Genomic DNA, 14536 nt, shown 5'->3' on the forward strand with positions numbered 1-14536 from the left:
TGTTCGGCCTGATCCCTGATATATTTTTTTTCTCTCTCTGTCTTTTGCACTATCATCTCAGTTAAATTTGTAGTTAACTAATTTACATCCAGATTGCTCTAACTCCAATCTGGATTTACAAATCCACAATAACATAAAAATGCTACTCTTTAAGTTTCCCAGTTCTAAAGGAGTGGAACACTCCTTTTAACCATCAAAGAGGAAGAAGAAAGTGACAGCTTTCCTTTTCATCCCAGTACGCCTTTGTAAAAAGAACAGATAAGAGCAAAGAACAATTGAGGGCAACTATGTGCAGAGCATCAGGTAGAATTTCTCTTTTTGTTTTTTAATATATCGCTTTTCATTTTTAAAATTTTTTTTTCAATTAGCAGGCAGCTATTTTCTCTGCTTCTCTCTCACTGGAAACAAAAAGGGAAATAAAAATAAAACCCTCATAATAAATATGTTATGGAAGTTGTATTTGTGTTTTTTGGTACCCATTTTGTTTATTTTTTACCCATTCTGAGTATGTACCTCACTGTTAACCACTAATGACTAGTATCTCAATTCTCTTTTGCCTCTTAACATCAATTAACATTGTATGAAGGGATGTTTACTTTGAAACTATAGTTAAAAAGAGAAGTACAAAAATTTCTCTTCAACACCAATACTACCTCTTTCTCTAGGGAGAGTGGGCTCAGACTTAACACAGTTTATACACAGCATTATTAGTCCCATCAAAGTCATATCCAAATGAGGCACCAGTGCTGAATGAGACCATCTACCACTAGCCTGAGTAATTCCTTGGGCTTTGGGATATTGATTCTGAAGTGACTACAAAATTCTGAGAAGTACTTAATTCCTAGATTCTCAGTTTCCCAGACTCCCAGAAAGCTTATTCTCTTGACCTTTCAAGATTCACAGGTTGCAGATTTCAACTTCCTTTACCTGAGACAAAAGAGCAGACACTGATACAAATGAAGAACAGACCTGTATTCACAAGATCACTTGTCAGCCTCAGATGAAGAGAAAGCCCCCAGGCCTTTGCCCTTACTCACAAATAATCATGTAGCAAAAAAAATCAGCCAAAGAGAAGAAGACAAACCAAGAGGAAAAAGTCAATAGAGACTAATGACTTTATAATGTTCTCTCCCCCAGATCAAGCTTTGTAGCCATAGCCAATTCAAATGTTATGTAATCAACCAGTTACATCTCTAAATATGCTCCAAAATCTCCATCGCACTCCCATTACACTTCATCAAGACTCTCCTGAGTTCTCAACTTCTTCCATGTAGGGAAATATATCAGAAGAACAATGAATATCATTTGTACCAGTTCCCATTATAAATATATTTCCTATCATAAATCTGCCTTAAAATTAGGTCACAATGAATATTGAGAAACCATCTTGGAACAAAAAAAGAGATAATGATGCTCAATTTCATTCCAGGATCGGTTTTTCCTCAGGTTTGGACTTTTAATGATTTTAGGGTCATATGTTCTTTTCAGCATATTTTATACTGTGAGGCAAACAACAATAAAGGTTTGTTTATGAGTCCATATAGTTGAGTTTCCTCTTCTTGCTTGGCTTTTTGGGGAAACAAAACCAAGGTCATGGGTATATAATTAAACTAGAGTTGTATATGTTGTTTAGAAAGGAAGAAACTGAGAAAGTATAACAGGTGTTGAGATTAAATCATTCCCTAGACACTGAGAGCTAAGGCAAAATCTTTCTGACAAACATCTGAGTCAAAGAAATGTTCATCTCCGATTCTTAATCTCTTCCATTTTTTATTGCCATCTGCACTGTCATTACAATCTGGCAATATATTTTCCCATTGTTTCCATGTAGAATACAATCATGACTAAGGTAGCACAGCGAAAATAATGTACTGTTGAAATGCTGGTATATTGTTCTCTGTTATTATCAAATAAGATATTAAAACACTTGGCATAAAGCATAGCACATAGTAGGTTCCTATTAAGTGTCTGTTACCTTCCCCATGCCTTTTTTTTTAAGTGCTTTCATTAAAAAAAGATGCTGCTAACCAGCTACCATCAGTAGTCAACTCTGATTTATTTTCCTAAGAGCAGTGATAAATGAGAGATCTGCAGAAATGTATCACCAAACTCTGTCACCCAATCTGTTTTGTGATAGAGTATTAGGAGGATTACATAGCTAGCTAATGTTTAGGATATAGTTTCTGAATGGGGAATCAATGGAAATGAACTTTTCCAATAATGTCACAAACCTATAACCTTGGCCTCATCCTACCATGACCTGCTAATATTTTACAAACATTGGGATAGTAGGCATTAATGGTCCTGTATCAACAGGATAAGCAATATGTTGGCTGAAGTTTGATGAAAAGCTTGTAAATTTTAGTACGGTCACGAATTTTCACTTGTGGATAGAGGGCACAAATAAATGAAATTACAGACCTTTGACATGATTAAAAAAGTGGCATTGTATTCACTTTTATTCTATGGTGCATGGGTGAAAATAAACATAAGAGAAAAACAAGAAAAAAGTTTAATCCCTATTATATGATACCTTGAAGTAGGCAGAACTGGCATTATGGTCCCAAAGCTAATAGTTTCATTTTAAACTCAAGGTGCATGGTAGTGTAACTAATTTCCCAGTTTCTGGCTTCCCCTTGGAATTTACATGTAATGTTTGACTGCTCCCAAACAGTACTCATTGAGGTCACCTTCCCTTTTAAAGGCTGAGAAGGGAACACCACACAAGGGAATTGGAAATGGGTAAAGCTGCATTTTGATTAAAATAGGGATTTTCAATAGCAATCTCAAATAGTCACAAATCCCTTTTTTTTTTTATTAGGAGAATTGAATTTTATTTCAGCATTCAATACTAACCAATAGGAAGGCTAAAGATTATAGTGAAGGACTTCTAATAGAAAGCTGATTTCAACAATAGATCTCTCTCATCTAGCTATTGATTGGCTGGGTGGGATGAGTAAAGGGGGGATGTTTATCAGTTGTATGTATGTTACAGGGAAAGAGAAGGAGGGGTTTCATAGAAAATGTCTGCCCATGATTAGATCAATCACAATAATCATAGAAATAAGTATTCTCTAGTTTTAGGGTAATATCTATTTTTCTCCTTTAAAATTAATCCCTGTACTTTTCTATACCTTAAGCAGATTGTATAGCTTTTTAAGAGTATGCATAAGAGAAATGTGAAGGTATAGAGGATAGAAAGCTGCAATATAAATTGAATTTGGGGAGGGAATTTCCTTATCAGAGTTCCCTACACCAATGAAATCACAGGGTTTAATCAAAAAAAAAAAAAAAAAAAAAGGAAAAGTAGATGTAGGACTTTCTGCTATTGCATGCTGGATGATTCTTCCATTAAGTTCTTTCAATAAGAGTTTAAGGAGCATTCCATGTAATACATTGTTCAAAAGAGCCACATGATACAGAAGTATCCATGTTCAAATCCTATCTCTCATGCCCATGTGAACTTGGGCAATCCACTTAATCTCCTTAGTCCTGCCTTTCTTCATATGGACAATGAAGAGCTTAAACTAAATAGTTCCTTAGGTACCTTCCAGTTTTGACCTATGATTTTGTCATCTTTAAAACCTAAGTTAAGAAAAGAACCCAAAGGATCACTCATTGTCCTAAAAGTATAGGGAAGGATGTGTTAAGTCTACAACAGTGGTGCTTAATTTCTCAATGTTATCTCTTAAACCTCATTGACTTTCATCAAAAGTATTTCATAGAGTTCCCTGAAAACCCATCCTATCCACATTAAACAGAGAAATGCATTTAATTCCCAAAGGCCATATCAATCTCAGATGTAATATCTTTAATTAGCAGTAGTTTCCCTTCATATTGTGTATTCCATCTACTTCCATTTATTTTTCCTGGTTTTCTTATAGACTAAATATAACACAAAACCTGCTGCTTCATTAGCCAATGTATTCATCAAGCCAGGGCTTCCACATCATTAAGCCAAAAATTTTTACTTTTTTTCCAGGCAGGAAGAGTCATTTATTTGGGTAAAAGTTTTCTCTAGAGATGTCTTGCTAAGCCTCTCCTTTCTATCCCTACAAATGGGTCCTGAACTTCATTCCAATTTCTTTTCTCATTCTAGTACTAGGGACCCTACACGGGTTTTGTTTCACTGATTCCAGTACAAGTGTGTGCTGCACCATTTTATCAACTACTCAGGAGCAAGTGAGGCTGCCAATAGCTGAATTAGTTACCATATTTATTTCTTGCAAAAACAAGTAGACCATCAGAGCTGACATCTTATCTCAAGGCACACTGTCTGGCTGCATTTACAAGACTGCTAGGAAAGTGAATTTTAAGGAGTAGATCTGGGTGTTTGAGAAAGGTGAATCCCAGGGGAAGAAAGAACTGAAATCAATTTACTTACTTTATAACATTTAATGCAGAGGTTGTTGGAACCCAACAAATACAACAAACCAATTACAGCACCTGAGAACGCTCTGTTAAAAGCATGAGGAAGATTAAGCATCCTAGGCAAGGGGCTCTTGTCACTATAATTAGACCTAAAAGCACAATGCTTGTCTAATAGAACTTGTAAAGGATTGTCACCTATCATACCTCCAGAGTCTTTTAACCTTCACCTGCTTTGTGCTACAATGTAGAGTCTGAAAAAGCATTTATGAAAGACCTTTTTTTTAACTAAAGCTCCTTTCTTGGTCTCTTGATCAGGTTACAGATATAAAGGAGAAGCTGAAATTGTCCAAAAAGTTCTGGTCTGCTTTACCCTACACCATCTGCAAGGATGAGAGAGTGACAGCTGGCACGTCAAATGAAGAGGAATGTTGGAATGGGCACAGCAAATCCAGGTGAGGATCACTTTGCCATTAGTACCAACATGGGAATTTCCCATCTAGCCTTAGAACACTTACCTGGCACTGCTTTTGAGACTTGTTTACAGAGCCATTTCAGAAAAGGAAATAGAGGATAGAGGAACAAGTTGTCACTCAGTGACAGCTGTTAGCATTGACAGGTTTGATGGGGACCTGGGAGCACTTAGTCTCAAGGTGCCATTAAACTTGAAATCCTTGTTCTGAATGTTAAAAGTCTCAGGATGAGAATGGGCAAGATGACAGATGACAGATTACAGACATTCTGAGATCTCAAAGAAGCCCCTTCATGTCCTCTTAATGACTCTTTGATGGGGAAACTATTTTTATTCCTAGTTAAATTTGCATGTCATATTTTTATCCTCAAGTGGAGGAGAAAATGAAAATTCAACTTTATTTTTTTCCCTTTTGCAAGATAACTGAGTTGTTCATTGGAAGTATAATGTCAATGAAAAGGGGACATCACAAGCACAGTGTTCTGACAGCCATTCTTCCCTTTGAAGGCTTGGCTGAATCACCTGATAGTAAGCTTTGATTTTGATCTACTTTATGCAATTCTTCATGCCACAGCCACTGATTGACAAGGTTCTGCTCATTTCAGCTGTTGAAATGGGTTTGATTGCTCTCCATTGAATGGAACAACTGATTGATATAAGGACTTAGGAGCTGGGAAGTAGGGCAAGATACTAGGAGAGATGTCTAGGTTGGTCACTTGACAGGTAGGATTGGAGATATGTTGAGCAGTTAGTGGGATGGACCGAGTAGAAGTTGTCAACAGGTGGAAAAGTTAGAAGGGGAGTCTGTTCTAAGTCACTGATGGGCAAGATGCAGGTGTGGGAAGCAGATGTGGTCTAAGGAAAAAGATGCTAAAGATGATTTCTGAAGCAGCTGCAAGAGATTAATTGAGGAGTGGGAGGGACTGGAAGAAGAGAGAGAGAGAGAGTCAGGGGCTCATTAAGACTTTTTTCTTTAGTTGCAGAGTTGCATTTTCAAGCCTCCTGTGTTAATAATCTTGTAAACATTATCGGGAAGAGCTTAGTAGAGTGAAAATCAGACAACTGTGAAAGCAGCTAGAATCTTCTTAGGTCCCTAAATATTGAAGCTTTCTATACAAAGGCCTTATCTTAATGTCATAGGCGAGGCAACATCAAATGCTATTGGCTCGTCTCCCTAAAACACTGTGTAATTACACAGTTTAAACACAATTGTTTACCTGACTACCTATCTGTTACCTTTGGAGACTGAGGTCAGCAGATCTGACAATGTATTAACAGTTTCTAAGGTGTCTTTTCTTAATGAGTGTTCAGAAAAAAAAGTGCAACTTGGTTTCCAGATGGCTTAATGAATAAAGATGTTCCTTTCTCCGGCTGCTACAGTTGCCCATCTGTGTTTACCTAGCAGCCTTGGGTAAACTTAGAGATGTGTTGTGCACTGTATTCCTGGGTTTTAGAACATGTGCAAGTTCTTACATAAGGAAAATACCAAAATGTTTCAAAAACTGTATTGCATCTGACAAATGAATAAGGAAGACTTAAGAGGAAATTGAAAAATAAAATAGAATAGATATAGGAAAATGGAAGATATTTTATTTAATCTAACATATCCATTTTAGAGATATTTATTAGATATTTTTATCTAAAGTCAATATATGCTGGAACCAGCTTTTACCAGCTGAGAATTATTGTGCATTGCCTCAAAAATCTAAAAACACTACAAATCAGGGTTTGTGTTATTTTATTGATTGTATAGGTTAAAAAGTTGATACTAAAAATGTTAATATTGTAGATTAACCTTAAAAATTGTATGTTTTCAGTTATTAGATATTTACCAGCATACTTCTGCTATATTATTTAAATACATATTAGTATCAAAACCTATATAAGTATCTATAAATGTGTCTTTATAAATATGTATATGAACCTAAATGCATATACCATAAAATATACAAATATATGCATATATAAGTTACATGAATAATTATATTAGATGTAATTTTGGGCAGGTAAATAACATGGTAGAAAGGGTGTTAGATTTTTAATCCAGAAATTCAATCCAGAATCAAACAACTAATCCCAAAAGCTAAATCTCTTAGCTTCTATCAGCCTACTTTCATAATCTATAAAATGGACATAATAATAGCAATTCTCCCAGAGGGTCATTGTAATGATCACATGCATTAATATATGTAAAGAACTTTATAATCAATAAAGTACTAAATAAATTTTGGCTATTATTATGTTAATTTATACTAATGCCATTATTATACGTTATATATAAATTATTTTACTCTGTATTTCAGTATAGGAAGAAATAGGAAACAAATTTAAAGCTTGCAGTGAATCATGAAAAGGAAGTTTAATAATTTAGAATAGAAGCTGGGAAATGTTAACAAAGCAGTAGCTATCATAAAAGGAGAGTGGAGAAGGCAGGATCAAAAATGTAACAATACAATGAGAAAATTTTTAACAAAGTTAAAAGAGGGCCAAATTAGAAGAGATAAGATTACTTTAAAAAGGCAAGTGATCAGAAACACAGAATTTAGCCTCCCAGAAAAGCATGAAAAAATAACCCATTGTGTACTTCAATAAATCATAAAAAGATATTACCAGAAAGCATTGAAAACATGAGCCAACAGAATTCATAGACTTCCAGAGAGAAGAACATTAGATATAATATATCTAGTAATATGATTGTCATCAAGCTCCAGAGCTTCCATAACAAAGAGAAGTCATTAGAAGCAGCCAGGAATAAACAACTTATATACCAAGAAATTTCCATCTGAATTATCTAATATCACTCATCAACACTATAAAAACTTATAGTGGGGTAAGATATAAGATCCTTCATCCCAGAGGGAACCTGCTAACAATGTCTGGTTCATTTCCCCATCTCCCCTAAGGGGTCTTGGCCTTCATGAGAAGTCAGGGGGCCGTGACAACCTATGTGGAGATTGAAGCAGAGTGATACCAGGTAGAAGAGTGATACCAAGTGGCAAACTACATACAATGGCAAGTTTTTCATGTGGTCCCACATGCATGGTGTTGTTTTTGTTACATTATATAAAAGGGAAAGTCTTTGAAATAAAGGGACTCCATTTTTCCACCATCCTTAGGAGTCCCACCTCATCACTTCTCCACTAGGAAGGTATCTCTTAATCACCCCAGTGTGAGAGTTCTAGAAAGCAACAGTACATTTTGTCACCCCAGTTTGGGGGCTCTAGAAAGCAGGGCACAACAAAAACTAAAGGAAAGGTTAGACTATAATAGGACAAAAAAAAATGTATATGATTTTCACTACTACCAATATATCCTACAAAATTGTCCTATGGGAAAATGATCTTTTAACAGAATTAATGACTTCCAAGCATTTTTTAGAAAGAAAACCAGAGTTGGAAAGAGAATGAAAATGTGACATACTAAAGAAACTCAAGAAAAAATAAGCAAGTTTGAATAGATTGAAAAAGATTCATGATAATTCAGTGCTTATTTACCTACAGGATATTTTTTAACCAACAAAAGGATAGAGTTAGATGAAACAATGGATAGAGTGCTGAACCCAGAGTCAGAAAGACTCCTCTTCCTGAGCTTCCCTTACTAGTTATGTGACCCTTGGCAAGTCATTTAACTTTGTTTGCTTCAGTTTCTTCATCTGTAACATGAGTTGGAGAAGGAAATGGCAAGCCATTCTAAATCTTTACCAAGAAAATTCCAAAAGAGTTGGATATTCCTGAAAAACAGCTAAACAATAACAAATGTACTATTCAAGCCAATTATATCTTTGGAATCCTATCTTGTTTAAGTAACATTGAGAAAACAGAGGTAAGTTTTGTTCTTGGGTATTTTTGAAAAGTAACAAACCAGAAAAAAAAGAAGGGAAAGGAATAAAGGAACTTGCTATTTCTTAAAATTGGGGGCACTATAGTCAAAGTTATTAAAACACAGAGATGGAATTGGGTGAGAGAGAAAATAATGAACTGTGAACTTTCACTTGGTCTGGGGAAAAAAAGAATACACAAAGAGAAAGAGATAGAGAGACAGAGACAGAGAGACAGAGACAGAGCAAACAAAGAATTAAATGGATAGGGGATTATTGTTTGTTTTTCTTTCTCTAAGAGGACCATGACATCAGGAAGTTGATGCCATGACATGCAAGTGAATTGGATTTAGTTAAGGGAGGGAATTAGGAAGGGAGTTAATTCTCCTATAATGTGGAGAGAGTTAGAACATGAACCAGTGATTTGAATTGGGCTTTGAAAAGGGGAGAAAGAGGGAAGAATAACAGAATATAATTGTTCCAAGCAAAATAAACTTCAGGTATCTAGTGAAGTTTTTTTTCTGGAAAAAAAATACCATGATTTGATGGAAAGAGAAGTCAAAGTTAATAGTCATAATGGGATTAGAATAGATATACCTATAAAATAATAGATTAGATTACAAATAACCTTTGCTGCATGTAATAAACCTTTTTAAACTATAAGAATTCATTTGAAATTAAATTATAAATTTGGAATAAATTTTGATATAAATTTTCAGAAAGCAGAAAAGACAACTATTTTTGGACAAATCTACAATGAAAATAGACAATATCTAGTCAACCAAACAGGAAAACCTTGTTTTTAAAAGCACCATATTAATGGAGCAATAGTAATTACACATATCTATACCAAGGGACAAACTATCAATACCCATTTGAAAACTCTCAACCATTAATAACAGTAAGACATGCAAATTAAAATAATCTATCAAATTGCCAGATAATAAAGTATGGAGATGGTAAAATATCAGAGAAAAATTAAAGCTATACTATTGGTGGAGCTGTGGATTTACAAGTGATCTAGGAATATTTCTGTAAGAAAAACTATCAAATTGCTTTCACCTTTCAACCCAGTGATGCTACTGCTAAGTGCTAGTAGGAGACAATGCCAAGAGTTTTTGTGATGAAGACAATAAGGGAAGAAAATGTTCACCCAGACATATAATTGTTGATTTGATTACTGTTCACAGACAAGAAATGGAAAGTAGCTTGGGTGAATTATACACAATGGCAAGGCAGGGGCCTGGGGAGAATACATGTAGATAACTGGAGCCCCAGGAGTATCTAGATATGATGAACTCTCACCAACATCAATCACATAAGTCCTAAGGTAAGAAATAGAGTGCTATATAAGTAGAGAGAAGTACAAAGTAGCAAAACATAAAGATGGCCAGAATAGTATCCTTGTGAGCTTGGTGATACCTAGACATGGAACATTCATTAATAATCAGCACAGCACCCCAGTGAAATAATATAAAATACAACATAAAAAGAACTTTTAAACTATAAATATATATGCAAGCACACTTATTTGTGCATGTGTATGTACATGTCTATATACATATATTTATATTTCATATATTTGTATATCTTATACTATTTTATTTTATAATAGGAAAGAACTGGGAACTAAATGGTACCTATCAATTGGAGTGACAGCTGCACAAATTATGGTATATGAATGTTATAGGATAATATGGTGTGATAAGAAATGAAGAAAAGAATAATTTCAAAGAAACCTGGAAAGGCTTACAAGAACTGAAGAGTAAAGCGAGCATGACACAAGAGCACAATTTCTACCATAACACTATAAAGACAAACAATTTTTAAAGACTAGATAGCTCTGTTCAATAGAATGACTGGCCTTGATTTTTGCAAAGGACCAATAATGAATTACTCTGCCCAGTTTTTGACACACAGGTGATCAGACTTGATGTGAAGAATAAGACCTACATTTTTTGACATAGCCAGTGTGGTAGTTTGTTGGCTTAACTGTAGATATTTGTTACAAGAATATTTTTCTTTTCTTTTTTCCTGATTTGGAGGGTTGAGAAAGAAAAAATAAATGTGTTTCTTAATTGAAAAAATAAAGAAAGGGGCAGCTAGGTGGTGCAATGGATAGAGCACCAGCCCTGAAATCAGGAGGACCTGAGTTCAAATTTGGCCTCAGACACTTAACATTTCCTAGGTATGTGACCCTGGGCAAGTCACTTAACCCCAGTTGCCTCAGCAAAAAAAAAAAAAAAAAAAAAAATTAACTTAAGCCTCTCAAATGAAGGGGCATTTGAGCAAAGTCTTGAAGAAAACCAGGGGAAAAGGAGTATAACATTCTAGATGTGAGGGGGTAGACAGTATAAAAGACTTGGAGATGAAAGTAGCTTCAGTATATCATACAGTGCCTAACTTATAGTAGTAAATGGTTATTAAATGTTTCTTCATTCATATATTCATTCATACAAAGACGAAAAGCAGAAAGTTTTTTCCTTCAAGTTTACAACCTACTGAAAGGAAACAAAACCTACAACTAGATAATTCTAGTAAATAGAAAATTTGCAAATATATGTTTTTCCCCCCATAGGGTACTCCTCTCCTCTGCACTCTCAACCTTTGCATGCTAAGGCATAGGGCAAAAAAAAAATAGAGTTGTGATTGCCCATGAAATAGTGGAGCCTTGTGCCGATGTTTTGGGATTAGCTCATTTTGCTTCAGATATCATGTAGCTAGGTGATGACACAAGAGGCATCAGATATAATAGATGCTCTACCATTTGGGGGGGTGGGGAGAGAGAGACACAGACAGACAGACAGACAGACAGAGAAAACCCACATTGGGAAGAATATCTGACATTTCTATGGGACACTGAGATTTGCAAAGCTCTATACATCCATTATCTGATTTGATCTTAACAACAATCCTGTGAGGAAGGTACTGTTATTGTAGTCATTTTACAGAACAAGAAATTGAGGCTCAAAGAACTTGTCCATGTTAATATAAATTATGTGCATCTAAGGTGGATTCCAAGCTCAGATGTCACTGCCTACAAGTCTCGATCTCTATCCACTCTTTCTTTAAGCAGAGTTAGTTTATGAAACTGCTCAGTCCACTCTCAATGAGAAAAAGTAATAAGAACTTTTTCTTCTTCCCAGTCCTTATGTGCCCCCATCAAGTTTCGTATGTCTTTTTTGAGCCCTTTCTTTCCCTTCAAGACTGCAACTTTAACCTGATTTCACCTAAATAAATACTTTAACAAGGTCAGTACACTCTATATAGTTTACTCCCTCGAGATGGCCATGAGTGCAGGTAATGTGTCACAAGTTGTCCCACTAATGAACAAAGCTGGCTTAAGTCTTATTTCAGCAAGAATTCTGACATGAAAAATAAGGCCACATAGCCATCAAATGCAATGGATAAATTTCACACAAACTTCTGCCCTCACATGGGATGCTGTCAGAGATTAGGTGAACAAGAACTTTTCATTCAATTGATGACTGTCTCACCTCTGGCCCACCACCAGAAGGTGGAAGAATAGATAAAGCAAAGGATTTTCCTTAGAATTCACTTCAACTGTCTATCAGATTCCTCACAAGAAAGTGGCAGAGGGAGTACATTTTCAGCAGCCAACAGGAAAGAGATTTGAAATGCTACTTCTGAAACTCCATTTTTCACTTACCTAAATAACTTCCTAAGAGAAAATGGGAGAAAGACGATGCAACACTCTGACTCAACTCAGACAAATGGGAATTGAAAGGAAGCTAGTAAGTAATGGTGGAAAAATCAATAATAATCTAGAAGGCCAAAGGAAAAAAATTAAAGACTTGTGGTGCATGTTACAAATCTGAGACTTCTAAAGTTCCCAGGGTGAACCTAGAGACCTTAGGAGTACATTTTCAGTCATTCATCATCTAAAGGAAAGGTATTTTCTACAGCCCACTGGCAGGAATGAGCTGTCTATAAAGAAGGCAAGGAAGAATGATTAGATCTAAGGCAGGAAAGCATAGGTACAGAAGGAAATAAAACTTTTATATGGTTAGCAAATAAGGGTTAGAACTCTTTGTCAGTCCATTTAAAGAGGAAAGAAGTAATAGTGGCATTCTATTAAGCCTTTATCTTTCTACATATCCAAAGGTTTCTCTGTTCTTTTTGAAAATGTGGACATTTTAAGTTCTATTATCTCTATTTTCCTTAAGTTTTTCCCCCCTTTTCACAGAAATGCTTTTTCTAAATTCAAAAGACCTGAAATGAAAGGGGGCCATGAGAAAAACTGAGAAAGAAAATCATTTTTAGGGTTAATTTCCATCAGCATGCGTATCAGTTAATAAGGCAGATTAGATTTCATGAAGAAACAGACAAGGTTTCTTAAATCAAGCATTTCTAGACCCACTACTACAAAAGATACAAAATAATTTTTCACTTTTTTACCTTGTTTATTCATCTCTAAGCCAGCCAGTTATTGCAAGTGTTTAGTTTACCATTTGTTAGATATTTTCTTAAATGCTATTTGGGGAAAAAGTATTTAAAAAGTGATCTTGAAGCCAAAATCAATTAAATTAATAAGAAACAAACATTTTCTGCATTTCCATATCGATTCATCCTTTAAAGAAACAATGACATCACTAGAGCCAACCTCCCCTGGGCCAGAAGTAAATGCTCTAAATTGGAAGAAATAAGATAAGTAGAAAAATCTGGAAAATAAATAAATTATTGATTTAACAGCTAACAACAACAACAAACCAGTGGTCCTGCTTCACTAAATTTGTTCAATATAGATGAGCCACATATATAATGAATTAAGATAACAAAGGTGTGAAGGGTTGTGGCTCCTTTACTAAGGAATTAAGATCCTTATTATTTTAATTGCCAAGTAGAATCCAAAGTACTGAAAAATATTCAGAGTTCTCTTGAACCATACACACCCAGCAGATCTTCAGAAGGTGAACGATCATCCTTTTAAGATAAGGGCTGATAACTTTTCAAAAGTGACACTCAAATCACTTTTGCTGAAACTGGAGTCAGAGGTTCTGGGTTCAAATCCTAACTGTGGAACAAACAATAGCTTTGTAATCCTGAATAAGTCACTCAAGCTCTATGTGCCTTAGTTTCCTCATCTGTAAAATAGAGATAATAATATTCACATTACCTATCTCACAAGTTGTTATCAAGAAAGGCACTATGAACCTCAAAGGCTATATTATGCATTTGAAATTTTTAAAAAATTTCCCCTGAAAGATCATATTCAAATTTGCTGGGTATTATTTATGGTTGTAACCCTAGCTCCTTTGCTTTCTGGATTATTTATTTTTTTATTTAATAGCCTTTTATTTACAGGTTATATGTATGGGTAACTTTACAGCATTGACAATTGCCAAACCTCTTGTTCCAATTTTTCCCCTCCTTCCTCCCACCCCCTCCCCCAGATGGCAGGATGACCAGCTACACAATAAGTATACATGACCAAACCATTATTTTGCTGTACAAAAAGAATGGGACTCTGAAATATTGTACAATTAGCCTGTGAAGGAAATCCAAAATGCAGGTGGGCATGGGCGTAGCTGGCTCAGTTCATTACTGCTCCATTGGAAATGATTTGATTGATCTCATTGCTGAGGATGGCCAAGTCCATCAGAATTGGTCATCATATAGTATTGTTGTTGAAGTATATAATCATCTCTTGGCCCTGCTCATTTCACTCAGCATCAGTTCGTATAAGTATCTCCAGCCTTTCTGAAATTATCCTGTTGGTCATTTCTTACAGAACAATAATATTCCATAATATTCATATACCGCAGTTTATTCAGCCATTCTCCAACTGATGGGCATCCACTCAGTTTCCAGTTTCTAGCCACCACAAAGAGGGCTGCCACAAACATTCATGCACATAC

At 35.3% G+C, this 14536-nt stretch overlaps 1 protein-coding gene across 2 annotated transcripts in view; it reads left to right on the forward strand.

Annotated features, from left to right (window-relative positions):
- The window catches only part of GPC6 (glypican 6), a 1223594-nt gene that overhangs the window by 1194971 nt on the left and 14087 nt on the right, over positions 1–14536 (forward strand). For both annotated transcript variants that reach the window (XM_031963620.1, XM_031963621.1), the window contains one exon: positions 4687–4823. In XM_031963620.1, the coding sequence (XP_031819480.1) occupies positions 4687–4823 (137 nt within the window). The remainder of the gene's footprint in view (positions 1–4686; positions 4824–14536) is intronic.

This window comes from Sarcophilus harrisii, chromosome 3 (genome assembly GCF_902635505.1).
Source record: "Sarcophilus harrisii chromosome 3, mSarHar1.11, whole genome shotgun sequence".
NCBI lineage: Eukaryota > Metazoa > Chordata > Mammalia > Dasyuromorphia > Dasyuridae > Sarcophilus > Sarcophilus harrisii.